General features: G+C 44.6%; 1 protein-coding gene across 5 annotated transcripts in view; it reads left to right on the forward strand.

The window, feature by feature from the left end:
- Positions 1–12,174, forward strand: part of FGD4 (FYVE, RhoGEF and PH domain containing 4) — a 514,720-nt gene that overhangs the window by 269,657 nt on the left and 232,889 nt on the right. Inside the window, exon 1 of one of the 5 annotated variants that reach the window (XM_069228223.1) lies at positions 2,547–2,647. The exons of the other annotated variants lie outside the window; for them this stretch is intronic. Within the exon in view, the coding sequence (XP_069084324.1) occupies positions 2,611–2,647 (37 nt within the window). The 5' untranslated portion in view covers positions 2,547–2,610. Of the gene's footprint in view, positions 1–2,546; positions 2,648–12,174 lie in introns of those variants that run through there. 5 annotated transcript variants of the gene reach the window in all.

Genomic DNA, 12,174 nt, shown 5'->3' on the forward strand with positions numbered 1-12,174 from the left:
CCAAAGAGAAAAAGGAGGGACAAAGAGGCATGACTGACCACTAGCAATCCATGATTTTTAAATGACACTGAAATAAACAAATGGCTTTAAGCCCACAGAAATAAGTATATTAAAAGTATTCAAGAGGCCGTACACTTACGCTCCACCTACAGTATACAAGAGGCCATACGCTTATGTTCTACCTAAAAACCATACTTAAAGTCAGTGCTGTTGTAGACGCTGTTTGACCACTTTCTCCAAGTCTCCGCAGACACAGGGGAGGCAGCACAATGGCTGCTGATTGTCCTCCATTCTTGCCACCTTCTCTTGCCTCTCCTGGATCTCTGGAAGCTCTTGATATAGTCAATGATGCAGGGAATCCAGATGGCATTTTTGCACTGCCAATTCACTACCTCACACTGCTTCATTCTGAAATAAGTGCAGCAGCCTTCAAAGGCCCACTCTGAATTTGGAGACAAAGGTTTTCAGAAGCACCCAAAGTCTGCCTAATCTTCATCCCACCTCGTGCCTCTTTCTTCCACCACCCTGCACTCCCTGCCTACTATGTTTCTCTTCTCTCTTCTTGGTCACTTTTCTGCCATTCTTTCTATTGTTCAAAGTTTGGTGAACAATAATTCCTGGCACTCAAAAGTGAGTGATCGTGTCTACCACCTCCAGTCACCAGCAGAAATTAAGAAAAGCCGCCTTATCTGACAACCACTTTTCTCCAGACCCATTGAAAACATGAATTTGCAGTTCCAATGGTTTCTGACTCTCATAGAGGCACAGTCCGCCCACCTCTGGCTTTCCCCTCTAAAACTAAGAGCAGAAAGCGTGGGTTCAGATGTGTTATGTTATGTGTGTTGTGTTATGTTAATTTTATGTTATGTTTTATGTAATGTCTTATTGCATGTTTATGTTATGTTTATCTGTATGGCTCAGCTTACCACTTGTGATGGGGAGAGGGAGAGAAGGCTGAGAGGGTGGTGGGTGAGGTGGCTATATACCAGTTATATTTTTTAATATTTGGGCAGGGGGGATTTGCAAAGATCAACAGAAGAAGGTACTGGGGGATTGACTGTAGGTCCCTGGGAATGTATGAGATTTCAGCTACGTGTGGGGCTAAGGAAAGTACGGCCAGTTTCTGCATGACTTCTCTACCCACTATCCATGGGATCAGCTGAGAAGACGAAGAGGATCAGGCACATGATGTTGTATATAGGTTTCTCTCAATAAAGTTTCATGTTCCTTTGTGGGAATAGGACTGAGATAATGGACAACTCCAACTTTGCTCTCTTTTCTCTGCAGTGTCACTTGGAAACCCTGGTTAGTAATCACCCCATTATTGAGAAGTACCCATGTATAATTCTATATGTTCCCTGCATTATCTATACACACAGACACCTCATCATTTGGAGAGATTTGAAGGGCGTGGCTTTTAGGAATACCGCCCTTCCATCCAGTCACATCAGTCACACTTAAGACAACCTAAACTTCTATCCTGCCTGATTTCCCCTCCCTTACATCATCTGCTTTAAGTCGGGTACACCCAAGAGGTTGTTGGGCGAAATCTCAGATTCACAGTTCCCAACTCTTGCTGTCTGTACCCAAAGCTTCAGTGGGCAGCGTATTGCTCAAGATGACACTTTAATGTTGTAATAGGTCTCCAATTTCAACCTTCTCCCATTGATTAAGCTGTTGTCACAGAAACTGGAGTTGGGGATTGTAGCCTCCAGCAACTACTTTAAGAATGTTGTTTTGCAACCGTAGTGCTTCTGAACTGGGAGTTTACTCGAGATGCTTCCTGGAACTACATGACAATGGCAGTGAAACACTACACCCCCAGAAACTGCGTACTCCATTGATGTTACGATGAATAAGTTTCCCCAGAAATAGACAGTGGTGATAGTATGCATCGAAGACCTTTCCTCAGACACCTGCCGGATGCACATGCCTTGCCGGCTGGTGTAGGGATGGCTAGAGAGCAGTTATAGACGACTTCACAGATTAAAATAAGGGGGAATCCTTGTAACCGATGTGCTTTTTAAGAAGACTGAGACAGTAACAGTAATAAGGCCGTTAGGATATTCATCTCAGGTAAAACACCCACAGATGAAGTACTTATCAGGTTCAGGGTTACGAAGCTGCCTCCATAGCCAGCTCAAACTCGATCTATCCCTCCTGTTTTTTTTTTATCAATAGGTCCTAGGGACTAAAGCAGAAAACTGCAGTTTTTGCTATCTTTCTCTACACTGATATCTCTAACTTTTTAATCAAAGACAAATTTTGAAGGTTAATGATGTCTTTGACTTCTATCTAGGAGAAGCAGTTAAGTTATATCTTGTTGGTGTTAAAGTATATAAAAGTGTGATGTTCTGTTTAGAAAGATTGGAATGTACTATGTGTGAATCTTTGTGTCACCCATATGGTGCACTTAACAACTGACATGCAAGGCAGGATAGGTCTGAAAGTAGGTGAGCGGCATTCTTTAGTCCGCACTGTCCCAGTGGCAGCCTGGGTGATTGTTTGTGTGTGAAGCTGAACTCAGAGCATCACTAGGCTGAAGGGAGAGAAACAATTTCTTTCTAGTTCCTGCCCCTTGTCCTCATTCAGTTCGCTGGACTTCCACGTATGTTGGTCATCAGCAGCATGGCACACACTTCGCAAGGTGAGACTTGTGGTGGTCTTTTTATTTTGGTTGGTCATAGGTGCTTGGTGTTTGCTGTGTGTCTGACAGAGGCAGGAGGTTAGGAAATGTAAAGCTGGAGAAGGCATGCGTATAGTGATGCCTGGTGGCCTTTGAAGCGCAGGAGGTATCAGAATCAAGGGGAGCCCCCTCTCTTCTTTTATGATTGTGAGCTCAAAGTGCATCCAGACCTAGCCCTCGGCTGCAGCTAATGCTCACTGACTTTCTATCCTTGTGGAGTGGAAGCACATGCTGCCATAGTTGCGGTTCCACGAAGTGGCACAAACCAGCTGTACAGTCCCTACTAAAAACTGATATTGAATGAAAAGATGTGGAGGATGTAGGATCTGAATACAGCATGTGTATCTTGGATGGTGGCAATCGTATAATGCTGTAATAACATTTCATGGCCTTTCAGGTACGTTCATGCTTTGTCCTGGATAAACTCCTTCCTTAGCTGGAGGCATAATTATGGCGTGTGTGCCTGCATACATTTAATTCTGAAAAGGAGCATCTACTTGATATTAAAATGTATTCTAATGTTGATAATTCCATGGCATATTTTGACTGATATGTTTTAATTGTGGGGTCCCTCAGAGTCTTTTTCACGCAGTATAGGTAGAGATGTTTTCTGTATTATAACAAAAATTGAAGATGCTTGCTGGCCATGGTGCCATACTTTCTTAAATGTTTGGCACCATGATTCAGAAGATGAGATCACAATATCAGAAGATATCACACTTAAAATGAGATTTCAGCAGTGTTGCCTTCTCAGCCTATTAGCTTTACAAGCTATGCCTAGGCAATGGCACAACAAAACCTGCCAGCACAACAACCGAAGCGTCTAGGTGCTGTAGTCTGGTGAGCACTTGCACTACCACAAGGCTTGGAGACCAAAATAATACCCACTTGTCAGTCAAAGGAGAACCTCAGAGGTAGACCACCAGCAGGAACGGAAACAGCGCAAGGGTACCCACGGCTGCTCCTCTGTCTCCAGTGGGCCTTGTCTGAGCTCACAAACCAGTAACCACCCATGACGGCCGCAGACCTGATGCGACTACAGTAGAGAGCTACAGGTCTGTGTGGGCAGCGGACGTTGCTCGCATGAACTTTGTCCTGCCACACGAAGAACCTGTGCCATGATGCCTTGCTCACCTTTTATTATGGAGCATTTATGGCTGGTGCTTAACCTAACTCCAGATGCCCCGAATTTCGGGAGATGGAGGCGCTGGACACCTGATTAATGAACTGTCACGGCTCTGAGAGCCCAAAGCTGCCCTGGAAAGTATTTTCACACTGTTTGCGTATCGCACCACAGATGAGGTCGGAACTCTCGAGCAGGGCTTTGGGGAGAGAAAGTCAGGGCAATTCACATTATAATCGGGCTGATTGGCTTAGTTACCAGCACGATTTTCTGGATATACTGGTTATTAAGTGATAGCTGTATGAAGCTGGAGAAAAACTCGTGAGGTATTCCTGTTCCCTGCTTGTGAAATAGGCTCTTCCGCGCTTTGGGGCAGCGCCGGTTCCGTATTACCCTCCCAGTCGGGCTTGCGCTTTGCACGAATCACTCCAGGGCTTTTTATCGAGTTGTTTTTCTTGCAGTGAAATGAAATATTGCAGGCTGGACTGATTTCTGGTTAATGTGCAGAGTTTATTATATCCTCTTGTGTGTCGTAGTTCTCATGTGTATGCTCGGTGGCGGATGTGGTTTCAGACTGTGGACACAAACAGCCCTCACGCTGCAGGATCCGGTGTGCACGGGGAGCGGACCGCCGTCCGTTGGAGTGACGTGAGGGGCGAGCGGGTTTGGGCAGGTCGAAGGAAAGACGGTGAAAATCCATTTTCCGTCAGCCAGCGCAAAATTTGTTCCTGAAATCTGCAACAGCAAACCTGGTTCCTCCCTCCCACCCGGCGTAAGCGGTTCCTCAGAGACCACCTCATAAGGAGGCGAGTGCCCCCGGAAATACTTCTTATGGCATTTGACGTCGCTTGCCGTTGAAGGCTGGTCCGGTGTAGCGAGGGTCATTTGGTGACCCTGGAGCACGTCATGCACGCCACCGGGGCCAGCAGCTCCAGGGCTTCAGCTCGCCAGGCTTCCCTCTAATGCTGGTGGCTTTGCTTCACAATTATTGCTTAGCCGCACTTCACCCATTCATTTTAAATAAAACTTCGTGCTGAGGATCAATTATTATCAGTGGGTTGTAGTTCTGATTTATATCAAGAAATAAACGTTATTTCAAGGACAATTGTTTGTCTTGTCATATAATGTAAAATCGTTAGGAATCGCTTCCTCAAACAGGTAGAGTTACTCCTCTAATGCTTTCGCCACAGATCTGAAGCCCCCTGACTACAGGGAAAGCGCCAAGACTGCATCCGGGGCACACGCTAATTCGGAAGTGGAATGCCCAATATTCAGGCAAGGATCAGTAGGATTAAATTGAATATGGGTAGGGAGACAAGATTATCCAGTTTGAGGATACAACCGTTTTGTTTATCCCCTCTTTGGGACACCCCTCCATCATGTGGATTCTGTGGGGTAGGTCGAAGAATGTTCAAGCCGACCATGTACTATTGTAGGTCAGGACAATACAGAAGGTAAGAAAAAGAGTGCAATAGTCGTTTCCTCGTGCCGTAGAGTGTGAGCTGTGGAACATCGAACAAGTGTCCACCGCTGGCCCTAATCCGAAGGCTGCTGGAATCGAGAAACACAATTACAGCTCCCTTACTGTCTATCAACAGGTGAACCTGTTAGGGTGAACCTAGAGGGCTTCCATATTCATGTGACAGGTCCAGGGGTCTGTGGGCCGTGCAGATAATACTCCTGCTTATCTTTTGCGAGCAACCAATTGTTAGGCATTCCATAGCACAGAAACTGGTGGTAGGAGTTACTTAAGAGTCACGTTTGGGATACTGTTCAACACCTAGCAGACTGGGCTAGCTCTCTAATGTTGATCACCAGCATATTTAGCACCAGTCATGTTTTACTGGCAGGGCATTTACGTGTCTCAAAGAATGTTGTTTCTATTATCCTTCTAAGCATTGTACTATCTACTGGTTAATTTCTTGAGACAACCCACTTTCTCACCGAATTTCCTTATACAAGTGCTGACAAAACAGTAATATTTAGTGCAGTTCATTAAAAAGACAAATATTTGAACAAAGTTTGTAATTTATGCTAAGATTTTTCATGAAGAGTCTATTTCCCTCCAAAAAATGCCTTAGATGTTCTTATATAAAAAACAAAACTTACTGTCTACATATGATATGAGTGACGACTAGAACACTTTTGTACCTGCTTGAGTGCAATGTTGAAGTTATAGTATTTATTTTGTAGTATGTTTGTTTTTAAGTCATTTTGATGATGTTTCAGGGTCAAGATTAGCTTATGTCACTTCCTCTGATGTAATCTTGGTCAAAGGTTGTGTGATGGCCATTGCTATGGTGTGGTTGGTATTGTGCATTTTATGTGGGATGTTCTTGCTCCTTTGAGGATGTATCTTGCCAGTTGTAGGGCTCTGTCATGGAGATGCCAGGTCAATGTTAGGCAGATCTTTGGAGCATTTTCATGTTGATTTTAAGTGCAAATCCATGCTGGCATGAGAGCGATTTCATGCTGCTTTGTGGAAATGTTATTCTGATAGAAAGGGACTGATAAAGCCTGTAGGACCAGTTTCATTGATTGTAGTGTCTAGTGCATGCAGAGCTCCTCTTGCATTGTGAGACAATGTCATTGATGTAGTGCCTAGTACATGCAGAGCTCTTCCATTATTGTCAGTATATAGGGCATGCTGAGCTCCTCCTACATCGTCAGGCAATATCATTGATTGCAAGGCCTAGTGCATGCAGCGTGCCTCCTGCATTAACAGATAGTACCATTGCATACAGGTCGTCACTTGTAAAAAGAAGGGGGCGGTTTCCTAAAGAGGAACCAAGTGTGAGGGAGCTTAGAGCTACATTCTGTGAGCCAATGCCAGGGACCACGAAGGCTGCACCACGGAATAGTATTGGGTGGCACCCTTCCGAGTCTGGGTTTACACTCCCACCTCATGAAGCACTTCTGGCTGCTGAATCCCCCACTGGTGCACGCATCTTGAAGTGGTGGACTCTGGAGTCATGGTTGAGGTTTAACTAAACTAAGGAGTGCTATCACCGGAGCTTCAGAGGAGACAGGCTCTTAGCGGGTGGTACAACATAATGGTTGTAAGAAAGGTAGTTCACGGGAGTCTGGTGAATCAGGGAAAATCTACAAAAGCAAGATGGAGAACAGAGATGGAACAATATATGGAGGCGGAGAGTGTAATATGCTAAGGAACAGGATGCCCAAGGAACAAGGATACACCAATGTATGGAGAGAAGAAGATAACATACTAAGGGTTCGGGTGCTCGAGGAAGAAGGATGCACCAATGTATGGTGAGAAGAAGGTAATACACAGAGTGATCGGGTGCCTGGGGAACAGGTATGGACCAGTTCATGGAGTTGGAGAGGTAATATACAAAGAGATAGGGTGCATGAGAAATAGGGCTCGACCAATGCATGTAGATGGAGAAGTATTATACAAAGAGACAGGGTGCCTGAGGAACATGGATGGACCATTGTATGGAGGTAGGAGGATAATAAATGAATGGACAGGGTGCCTAAGGAACAAGGATAGACCAGTGTATGGAGGCAGAGAAGGTAATACACGAACAGATAAGGGTGCCTGAGGAACAGGGATAGACCAATGTATGAAGGCGGAGAGGTAATATACGAAGGGATACGGTGTCTGGGAAAGTGTTAGGAGATCTGGGACCCATAGAGGAGGAACTTTGGGTTAATGGTGGAGATTCAAGGCAGAAGAAGCTTGAGTTAGGACAGTCGGGAAGGATGACCCTCTGGTCAAAGGGAGGCAGGTGGTAAGGGCAGAAGGGGTCCCGCTAAAAGTGGAGCTGCGATGGGACGGTTAAAGCAATCTCACTCTGCAACTAAAACACAACTGTTGTCACTTGAAATTCCTGTACCGTTTTTGCTTTTTTTCTATTTTATTCAAAACTGATAAAAAGAGTTTAAAAAAGAATAAGACCATTTTAAATATGGCACTATCTATCCTTGCACTGTCTATCCAGTGTGGGTAAGGCACAGGTGCCCAGTGTAGTTCCAGCACGGCCGGATTCCTGTCTAACTTTTTTGAATAACTAGTAACCATTTTAAAGAGTTAAATTTAGAATTGTTGCATGTCAATGTATTTCAAGGGGCTATCCTGGCATGGATCTGCCCTTCCAGGATATATGAGGACACTCCACTAAGAAGGCATATTAGAACAATGCATCCTGACACCATTCATATACAACAACATAATGCCAATCTCCCTACGTCATCAGGTATAGTAAGTAACAAGGGCACTGCATGCTGTGCCCTGAGTACCCACCATGCTGTACCCTGGGTACCCAGCAGGCTGTTTAGCTCAGCTGATCCCAGTTAAGCATCATAGCAGGAAATGCTGTACCACGCAACATATGTAATGCTAGTTTAAATAAAGTGCGCACAATGCAAAGCCCAGATCAGATTGTAACATTGCATGTGTTCCAGACGGGCCTTTCACATTTAGCACACTGCTAGTACATAAGATTTCCGTTCGTATGCATGGGTTATTGGTAACTTTTGTGGATTATCACACCAATTGAGGGTCACTGGAGGGCTGTGGTGTGTTGTCAGCGGTGTGGCTGACTTAGGCAGCATGTGCATAGGAAGGTTTCTAGTAGAAAACACACACTTCAAGGCTTTCCTCGATCCTTTCTCTGCTCCATTTTATCGTCTTCAGTGATTTGGTTTCATAGTTTACAAAGCTAGCGTCCAGGCCAGCTCCTGACATCGGGGTCCCATCTGCTAACCTCTGTGATAGATGTGAGGCCGCCTGCTCGCTGTGTGGTACACCGCCACTGTGGAGTAACAGCACGGGGCACTTCTGCTGGCGTTCCTCCTCCAAGGAGCTGCGCGCAGGTCTGCATGCCGCGCAGGCCTGGCAACATTTTTAAGATGGTTTGAGGGCGTTCCTAATTACAAAAAAAAAAAAAAAAAAAGAAAGCAAGTTTATTTAGTTAAGTTTCCCACAAATGCTGTTTTTGCTTCTCCTACAGAATGGTTATCTGTAAATACGTTTTAGAAAAAGAAACACCGAGCCACCAGCACCTGAGGTTGTTTCCAACCATGTCAGCTACTTGAGCCCCAGTATTCAGACACTATTGAACCCCAGCAGCTGTCTAGGGGTGACGCAGAAATAGCAAGACACAGGACAGGGGTCGTCTCTCTAAAGTTTGTAGGTTGTTTTTTCTCCCTAACTGTTTGAGCATAAGATAAAATGTTTTTTTTAGAATCTGTGGCACCCTCCCCTTCGCGGGGGACTGCACTTTATTTCTAAGCACATTTGCTTTAGCTAATTTTAGCTAATTTCCGGTCCACGCTGAAACCCACATCAAAGAAACTTGCCTTCAAGATGAGTTACATTCCCTGGCTTTTCAGCGGCATTGCTTGCTTGGTGATGTGGCCTCAGTGATCACCATATGACCACCATCTGAGCCAGGCTATGTTTCACGTCACACTCACTTAAGCTCCTCCTCCAATGTATGGGTGTACCCACACAGGGACCCAGACACTGCAGTGAGTGGGCCATGATGTGTAACCAATCAGGGCTGAGCACTCCCTCCTCTGAGTTCAAGTTCTTGTCTGAGCAGTGACTTAGCTTACTTCCGGTATTCTTCCAGTATAATCAGGCAGAGGCCACCGAAAATAGTACAGTATTTCCTCTGTGCCAATGAGTGTTTCTCAGTAGCAGCCCTTTGATAGTAAAGAGGAGTTCAGACCATTGTCTGAAACAGGGTGACATGCTCTTAGTTATAAAGATATATATTTTCCTTTACAAATGGGAGCAGGAGTGTCAAAGCTAAAAGAATAAGAGTGTCTTATACTTACAGGTAAGTCAGTAATGTAAGCTAAGCTGCAGTCAGTTACACAATGCTGACTGTAGTAGAGAGATGGTAGGGTTTGTCCGTTAGAATCCGAATACAGCCAGTTTCATGCGGATCCCTTTGGCGCCACTCACCTGATCTTCCACCTGTGCACCTGTGTCATCTCCATGGCTGTAGTTGTCCACATTCCACCCTCTACATTTAAGATTCATTTTCTGAGTTAAACTTTATTATCTGGGCAGTTTAAGGGTTGGGCTTAGGAGTCAAGTGCATCGGCTATTTGGGTCTTTTTAGGCCAAGGCAGGGCTGGTCTGCCCTTGTTTCTCTGCCCGTATCAGTCTTGCTGTTTAACATCTTTTTCTGCTAACACGTTGTCATTCTTGCATCATGTCTCCTATCTACGACCAATACTTTTACATTGCTTCCCAGCCACCCTCTAATCACTTGCAGGCTATAGCAATCTCTTGAATGCTTGTTCTCTTTGTGTCATTGCCAACTCTGATCTTGGTATGTATTCAGCCTCATTCTCGTTATCCTGGATCTTACACATCTACAAAGCTTTTGGGATATTGTGTTTTTAATGTTTTTATTGAATTTTTCAAATAAACATACAAGTGACCATATTACATCTGAGTCAAATTAATATCTATTTGCGACTCAGTATCTATAATCTGAAAGCATAGACTTTAGTACTGGTTAGTTCTTCAAACCAGTACTAAAGTCCATGTACAAAATGTCATATCCTTAGAAAGGTCTGTTCTCCCCTTCCTTCCCCACGGCAACACATCAAAATTGTATAAAGTTGTCAAGTGATCAGATTCACATCTATTGTCCGTTCATGGTCATTTGACACTCCCAAAGATTGGAGATCTAAAACAGTTTGTGGATTATCAGTTATCCAATATGCCTTTTCACCCACATATCTTCAGCGCAATAGACAATAGCAGACTAGTCCTAGGTTCCTACCGCACCCACATCATATGCAGCCCCAAATAGCATGTGTTTGTCTCTGTCCTTCATAGTTAAACCGCAATATTATCTTCTGCATCTACGTCAATTAAATTATTATGCATAGCCTGGAGCCGTCACTCTTCAGAGGTGTTTTCCTGTGTGTCAGGAATAACCTGTATCGTGTTATACAGTTGAGTCTTCCGGTAACTTATCTCGCCACACCATTCTCATTTGTGACTCCTCTGCAGCTGCCAATTCCATCTTCCTCACTTCATCTCCGTATCACTGCTCCTGCCATATCCTGCCCACCTCTGTGATAATTTTTGGTTTTCCCAGAACCGATGCATCATCTTTAATCCATCACAGTTTTTTCACTCCTGTTTCAATTGTCTGACATACTTAAAGGATCCAGCTTCATACAATTTGCAGAATGTGATTCCCTATCTCTGCTGATTACCATGAAACACTCATCTTGACAGAGTCAACTCAGTTAAGAAGCACAACCAGATATTAGCCATTAGATAATGGCCGGCAGGATCCTTTAATCCAAGGAAACAATGTCATCCCAGATTTAATGCTATATTGTCCTTATAGAACATGTAAAACTGATAAGCATCCGGATACATGGATGTCTGTGATCCTTAGCCACCCATATCTCTCTCTCTCTCTTTCTCACAACCCCCCTCCCCACCCCCTTAACCACCACGCCATACTGCTGCCATGGTTACAAAGGTGTTACCAGCAGATGGCACACCAAGAAGCTGCCCCGCAAGACCCACAGAGGTCTGCGAAAGTTAGCCTGTATCGGAGCCTGGCATCCAGCCCGTGTGGCTTTCTCTGTGGCACGTGCTAGTCAGAAAGGCTATCACCATCGCAAAGAAGTCAACAAGAAGGTATGTATTACTCCTGAGGTCCCTGTGTGTGCGCCAGTTTCCTTAGGAGTTTAACCTTAAGGGGTAGCCAAAGCATAAGAATACTCCACTCCAATGCCATTGACAAGCGCCACTAAGTCTATCCGTGCATTCAGCCTTTCATCGCACTATCAGTAGTTTGACCGGTTCATGTGTTGACACCCAGCCATCCTTTCGCTTCTGAAAATCCGTCCTTTTACTGATTAGTCCACCCTTATTTTTAACCTCTCCTGCTAGACATATTTGCTTGCACTTTCCCACGTTTCTTGATTTTTCTACTGCTTTAGAATACCTTGCTCCACTGTCCTCCAGCACTCGGACCTGCCTGGTATTCATCAACAGCGTTATCTTTACTGGCGAGCGCAAAGCGCTCCGTTCCCGTGTTTTCTCTTTGGTCTTCAAATCACGTCTGTGTCACGTCAGTGCCTTTCATTGGTTGGTGGGCTTGCCTTTTAAAATCTGCTTTCATTAGTGGAAGGCATGCATACGTCATTCCTTTTCCTGTGGTTAGCCCTCAAGCGCAGCGACCAGGCACACTAGGAGGCTCGCTGTTTTCTGTCCGGTTTCTGGGCTACTTTGTCTTTTTCGCAGTGCGATCTCCCTGTGCAGATGGCGAGCGTTTTGCATGACCTATGTTGATAAATATTTTTTTCCGATTGTGTATATTTATAGTTATGTATAGTTCTTTAGAAAATATGTATT

Source organism: Pleurodeles waltl, chromosome 4_1 (genome assembly GCF_031143425.1).
Source record: "Pleurodeles waltl isolate 20211129_DDA chromosome 4_1, aPleWal1.hap1.20221129, whole genome shotgun sequence".
Taxonomy (NCBI): domain Eukaryota; kingdom Metazoa; phylum Chordata; class Amphibia; order Caudata; family Salamandridae; genus Pleurodeles; species Pleurodeles waltl.